The 7152-nt window shown below is 51.1% G+C and overlaps 1 protein-coding gene across 1 annotated transcript in view; it reads left to right on the forward strand.

Moving 5' to 3' along the window:
* Nucleotides 1-1925, forward strand: part of EHD4 (EH domain containing 4) — an 89510-nt gene extending 87585 nt beyond the window's left edge. The window contains exon 6 of the mRNA XM_029237632.1: nt 939-1925. Within this exon, the coding sequence (XP_029093465.1) occupies nt 939-1475 (537 nt within the window). The 3' untranslated portion in view covers nt 1476-1925. The remainder of the gene's footprint in view (nt 1-938) is intronic.
* Nucleotides 1926-7152: the final 5227 nt, after the last annotated feature.

The following is a 7152-nucleotide window of genomic DNA, read 5'->3' on the forward strand; positions in this document are numbered from 1 at the left end:
GGAAGGAAGGAAGGAAGGAAGGAAGGAAGGAAGGAAGGAAGGAAGGAAGGGTAACCAAGGCAGGAAGGACTATTTCTACAGAGCCATCCACAGAGCCTCTGTGGCATCTACAGCTGGCTCCCATCCTGGCCAGGCAATTGCCGCGTCCCCTAGGGCCATCTGCAAACTCTGTGCTCTGTCTGCTCCTCCCAGCTGTCCTGGGAGATGCAGCTGAGACCTGCCCTGACCATGCTAGTACTACTCAGCTCTACTGGCTGCATTTATACTTGCCCTTCCCATCCCTACTCCTCTCTCTCTTTCCAATTTCAACTTGTACCTATTTGTACCCTAAACTACATTTTTTTAACTGATCAACATCGTCTTTAAATAATCATTTTACCTAAATTAGTCCTACTGACAGCTCTGTCGCAGCTTCATGTTACAGCACAAAGAGGCTAGTCGAGCGGCAGGAGGCATGGGCTATTGTCTTGACTCCGCCAGGACACCCCTTGTGCTCTCTGTGAAATGGGGTTATTAATACCTGCTTTTCCTGACTCCCAGCATTGTTGTGAAAATCAACTGAAGTATGTAAGGTAGGTAAAATACTTTAAAAGATAAAATAGTAGATCTCTAGAGTGCTTTTTTAAAAAAAGACAGGGTGAAAGGAATTTTGTCTCAAAGCCCTAGGGGATCACCGTCCCTCATGCCACTGCCAGCCCAGATTAGCTACCGTAGGAAAATGTTGCATCCCATGCATCTTGTCTCTTGTTCCAAAAGCCACTCCTATGTCTGGTGGGTTCGGATGTGGGGACCCCACCAAAGAGAGAGAGAGAGCTCTGGACAGCCCAGAGCATGGGCTGCCTGCTTTAAAGGAGCATTTGTCCCCTCCAGCCATCCCTCTCCTCATTTGCTTCCTGCAGGGAGGATGTTAACCAAATCTGTGGTTTCTCCTTTTCCAGGAACAGCTTGAGAGCTATGACTTCACCAAATTCCACTCGCTGAAGCCCAAGCTGATCGAGGCCGTGGACAACATGCTGAGCAACAAGATCTCGTCCCTGATGAGCCTCATAAGCCAGGAGGAGACGAGCATGCCCACGCAGCTGGTGCAGGGCGGTGCCTTCGACGGCACCGCCGAGGGCCCCTTCAACCAGGGCTACGGGGAGGGCGCCAAGGAGGGCGCCGATGAGGAGGAGTGGGTTGTGGCCAAAGACAAGCCTGTCTACGATGAGCTCTTCTACACCCTGTCGCCCGTCAATGGCAAGATATCGGGCGTCAACGCCAAGAAGGAGATGGTGACCTCCAAGCTGCCCAACAGCGTCCTGGGCAAGATCTGGAAGCTGGCCGACTGTGACTGCGACGGCATGCTGGACGAGGAGGAATTCGCACTGGCCAAGCACCTCATCAAGATCAAGCTCGATGGCTACGAGCTGCCCAACAGCCTGCCCCCGCACCTCGTGCCACCCTCCCACAGGAAATCCTTGCCGAACGCCGACTGAGGGGCAAGCCGCACACAGCGAGGGCGGTGTGGGGCTAGAATTGGGGGGCCTGGGCCAGAGGCCCACACTGCCACTGACTCACTGAGCGACCCTGGGCGAGACACTGCCCTCTCTGTGCCTCGGTTTCCCCATCTGTAGACCAGGGAGGGCAGACACTGGACACTAGATGAGATCCTTTCACCTTAAAATTCCCAGAGTTTCTACTAAAATGTTGGGGGGACGGGGTGGATACAGGGATGGAAGCGTTGAGAAGAAAGGAAAATCGTCCAAGGAGTCCTCCAAAGCCTAGAGAAGCCCAGATGTGGAATCCCAGGAGCCAGGGGGTGTCAGCTGGGGGCTCTGCTGGGCTTCACTGGACTGTCCATCATTTTGAACCTGCCTGTCCCTCAGAGAGCACCAGGAAGCAGCAAAGACCAACTTATTTATTTTGTCTCTTGCTCTATTTGGAGTGGAAAAAAAAAAACAGCTGAGAAGGTTTCTGTTCTCTCCAAACTGTCTACCAAAGAGTAGACTGCTGCCCCAGCTTTGAGAGGAGGACGCACCATTTCTGTGTGTCCCCGTCCCTTCTGTAGGCCCGCAGAGCCCGTGGCCAGGCCGCAGGGAGCATCCATCCCAGCGCCTGCTGGCCGGCCCTCCCAGGGCTCCCCCAACCTTGGGGCCTTCCCAGCAAAGTTGTATTTGGTTAGAAATTTGGAACTCACAACCTTTATTAACCCCTGGCAAGAGTTCTAGTATTCATTTCAAGTCATGTTGAAATCTGAAGATTAGCTTTACTTGTCTGGCAACAGGTTGTAGCCAAGTTTATCATATTTAAACTAGAGTAAGAAAAGCGGTGGTTCTCCCCAGTCTTCAGTTAGCGTGGTTACACGTCCCCAAGGCGCCTTGGTCAACAGCAGGATTTAAATCCAGAAAAAACATGAATTGGTGCATGCAGTGTCCTGGCCCTGTGGCCACAGAGGGGATGGGGGGCCAGCCCAAGGTCAGTCTACTAGTGTTAGACACTATTTTTATAAAAAATAGGCATTTTTATTATGACTAGTTTTTTAAATATAGTTTCTATATAAAGGATAAAGGCCTTTATACAGAAACAAGATGCAATCTTTCATATAAAGCCTTTTCTTCAGAAGACTGTGTGGTTCATACCATGAATGCCTCACGAGGTAGGACCTGGGCCCTTACCTGCACATCAGTTCCTGATGTTCCCTCCCTGGGTGCCCTGGGTGAACCTCTCTGGACCACTTGCCCAAATGCCTGTGTCCAGTGGAGGTCACCCTCCCAACTGTGTGGGCTTCAGCTGGGGGATGCGGGTGCCTTTCACCGTCATTTATGCAATAAGAGAGACATGATATTTCATCACTATTGTGATGGCTGCATAGCCTGGGACCCTGCCGGCACCAAAAATGAATGAAATCCAAACAGTCACACCTAAGTCTCCCAAAACACTCGTTTTTTTTGTTTGTTTGTTTGTTTCTGGTGTCACTTGTGACATCAGGGGCAGAACAGCAGACTTAAGAAAATGTTTACTTTAGAGAAGCATTTATCCAGATGCCAGCCCTCACACTCCCTAGCTTACTTTCTACATAATTTAGTTTTAAGAGAAGTAAATACATAACATGGTTTTAGTCTTAGTGAGTACTTTTAAATTAATTAGACACATAGAAAAGAGACATTTGTAATTCCAGTAGATGGTTCTGTGAATGCACGAAGACCACACAGGTGTGCAAGCACAGTGGATCCAGCAGAGGGCAAGATTGAGAGAGGAGGAGAGAGTTCATTTGTCGAAAGGTATAGAGATGCCAAGGTTAGATTATTTCCATTCACAATCATCTTGCTTCTTTAACTCAGCTCAGTTGTCATATATAAAGATAAATATATACACGTATGTCACAAGAGTATGTATTTTGGCCACTTGTTAATGTGTATATATGTACATATGGGCAAGTTTTGTCTATATATGGATGTAGAGGAATACTGTTTCAGAGGAGCCACAGAGGAGGTTTCTGGTTCTACGTGGATGGAAGCACCTCATGGGTGATCCCCACCCCACCCCCGTGACCTCTGGTGAGAGGACATCTGGCAGCTGAATGCTGAGAAAAAAGGAAGAAAAAGGAAGTCACATGTCCATTTTTCTCAATATCTTCTCTTAAAACCTGAAGTCACCCATCATAAATAGTTGATTGGAAAGAAAAACACTGAAAGACATTAGGGATGGCGGCCAAGCAAGGACCCATATCGTCCTGGGACCTGCACAGAGTTCCTCGAGTCTGTGTCCAAAACACCTGTTATCCCCTGACCCCATGCAGCAGGGCCGGGAACATGGAGCCCTTGGGATCTGGGCACCTGGACCGAACTTATTGTCCTCCCTGCACCACCCCACTGTCCAAGTACCCCCTCTGCAGAGTGCTCACGGATGGGGCAGGGGGCATGGAAGTAGGTAAACTCCAGAACTCTGAAACTATCTTCATGCTCTCCATGATTTCACAGAAGAAAACCTAAGAATCTTGAGTCTGTTTTCTGTACAGCACACGGTATCGCACAACACAAACTTCTGCAGTCTTGAGTTTAGGGGGAAAAAAATGAAAACTTCTGCCTACTCCTCCCGAAGTCGACTTCCAAACTGTGAGCCTGCTGGTGAGGCCTTCCTGAGCCCATCTGTACAGAAGCCTTGCACTGAGACCTGCCGAGATCCCCCAGCTCTGTGGCCACACGCTGATGTCCAACCCGCTTGGCATCCTACATGGATTCTTTCCTCATCACACACACTTGGATGACCCAGGTTGGGGCTGCTCTTCTGTGGGAAGGGCCAGGCATTCAGTTGGCTTTCACTTCTCCAGGGCTGGAGTGGCTTCTCCGGAACACTTGTCATCATGCAGCAATAAAGCCTGGATTGGGGGCTGTGACTCCTCCCACAGAACCGTGGGCCTTAAGGAGTTGGATTCTTATTCCATCTCATGGGACTGGTGTCCAGGTGGGTCAGAGAGCATGTGACGAGAAGCCAAATGCCTCGTGCTCTCCCCCAACTGCTGCCCGCCTTACAAACCCACAGGAGAGGCTTCAGCAGAGCCCTGGCCCCACTGTCCCGACCACGGTCCTTTGCTATGTCTGCTGGGTCTTGGGGGGCCGCCCCTGCACCACACTGGGAATGTCTTGTACTGGAGCCTGCCGCCTAGGATGGGGTTTAACCACCAGAGTCATGGCCTGACAGCCACCACCAGAACCTTCCCGCTTTATGGCTATGCTCCTTGATGCCCAGAACAATACCCTGGACAGATTGCCTTGGAGATAAGGAAAGCATTTAAGGAGGCACTGTTTATTTCCTCCATGGAATGTGGCAAATAACTTTCTTAGGACAGATAACCACTGAGTTTTTCCAGGTAAACATGGGCAGAATCTAAGAGTATACCAGGTGACGTGTCAATTAGCCAATGCATTTAATACACAATGCTTTTGTTTTTTTGTAATCTTGTTTAGAAATGTCAAAAAAAGACACAGTCTACTGATCAATAAACTTCTGAAAAAAATCACTACTTTTTTCCCATTGTCTCTGGTTTTTCAGTTGACTGTGTGCCAGCTGTCTCAGGAATAAAGCAGGGATCCCTTGGAACCATTCTGAAACAAGGCAGAGGAGTTAAGGGAGGGTGTGCCCCTTTGCACGCCATCCTGTGACCCCTGACTCTTCCTGCATCTTCTCTGGGTGGTAGACTCGGGCTTCTTCAGCAGGAAAGCAGCTCCATCCACTGTGGGCAGAGACCAGGTCTGGGAGCAGGCCCCAAGGGAGGCTCACACCCCAACTGAGAGTGACTGGAAACCAAGACTGGAGGGGACCATGGAGGAGATCCTTCCGAGGCTGAGGACAGGGCATCACTGAGCATTCACAGGAGATGTCCTCTGTCCAGTGCTGAGGCAAGCCCGAGCACCTGAGGGTGCAGTAGTGCTAGGGTGCAGCCCCTGGCTGGCTGGCACTGCTCCTGCCTCTTGGCATGCCTCACAGGTCTGGACCACCCATAGTAGACATCTGGAGTTTTCACACTTGCACCCATCTACCCTTTTGGTGATCCAGACCTGGAATTTCCTTTGCAGACCACTCTCCACTTCTCCACCCTCAATCTGAGGCATGAGATTTGGGGAGATAGACCCCACCCCTTCTTTCCAGGGTGGGTCCTGATTGTCTTGAGCCAATTAGAGTATTTCATCTGCCTGGTCACAGAAATTGTTCAGGAATGGACATGTGTCTATGAGAGCCAGGCCCCTCAGACTTCTGTTCCAACTCTTGGGAGATATGTACTCTCTTTTCTGAACCATGCAGTACAAAGAAGTGAGCCTATTGGTGCAACAATATAAATAGCATTGAGAGAAGTGCCCAGAGGTGCTGGAAGCAGAGCAGTGAGGTTAGGCTGACAGCAACCACCCTGTGGAGCATGAAGATGCAGAAGGCATTGAGAAAGACTAAGACCTGTGGTGGCATCATTTGAGCTGCTGGATCAAACCTTACCTGAAGTCCTCCTCCTGCCAGCCTTTTCAGTTATGTGGACCAGTACATTCCCTTTATATCATTTAAACCCATTTGACTTGAAATTTCAGTTACTTGCAGCACAAATATTCCAGAACTGTACTGACCAGCAGGGATTCTCATTTCAACAGGGGCTGCTATCAGTCACGGCACAAGAGGAGCTGATCCTGGCAGCATGTGCAGTGGCTTTACTGCAGCTGAACTAGGAAGAAAGAAGAGCAGTTCCGTAGCCCTGCTCAACAACCTCAAATACAGCCACCTCTGTTGAGATCTGTGTACAAAGTGTCATGCAGCTCCATCCTGTCCTCTGGTGGTCACATCACATGGGATGCTATGGGCCAAGGCTCTTAACAGGAGGTGAAACAAGCTTACAGAGGTGGGAGAAGGGGGGACTTCCTAGAAGGAGCAGGATTTTAACTAGGGCTGATGTGATTGGAGAATGTGGACGGTGGGGAGTAGAGGGGCATTCTTATTCTAAGCTGAGAGAACCACTGATGTTCAGATTTGGGCAGGAAACATCTGGTCCCGACCAGGCAATGGGGAGTCTTGCTCTGGGTAGGTACGTTGGGCCGGGTGTCGGCTGACGTGCAGGCAGGGTGATGAGCTGGGGACAGTGACAAGGACCTGCAGGGTCAGTGGGAGTAACCGGGTGGGGGGTGCACTGTGGAGTGCTCGCTGGGGGGCACCCTGGGGGGCACAGCAGCAACAGCCATTGGTACCTGACTGGACCTGGGGCTGGGGCGAGGAAGCAGCTCAGGTTCATTCCTAGTGCCACGAAGCAGTCAGTGGCAGGAGGGACCTCACAGGGAGAGGACAGCAGGGGTGGAGGCTCCTCTCAGATACAGGGGAGACGCCCCCACTCAAGAGCAGCATGCTCCTCACTTCCAGCCACAGGCCGGGGTTCAGGTGTGATGGGTCCTGCCCAGCTCTCAAGGGCAGGCTCTGGCCACTGCTTCTCTCACCGGCCTGGGCTGTCAGGGACGCCTCCATGAAGTGTTGCTGGGGCTGCTGGGTGGATGAACCCAGACACACAGCCCAGCCCGGTGTCTGTAACCAGACTGTTCTGTGAAGCCACCTGAATTAGAACTCGCTCTCTTTCTGGCATGCGGTCCAAGGTTGCAGGGAGGGAGGGGGAGGGGAGGGAGAGGGAGAGGGAGGGAGGGGAGG

The sequence above is a fragment of the Monodon monoceros genome, unplaced genomic scaffold, assembly GCF_005190385.1.
Source record: "Monodon monoceros isolate NGI ecotype Baffin Bay Population unplaced genomic scaffold, NGI_Narwhal_1 Super_Scaffold_21, whole genome shotgun sequence".
Classification (NCBI taxonomy): Eukaryota; Metazoa; Chordata; class Mammalia; order Artiodactyla; family Monodontidae; genus Monodon; species Monodon monoceros.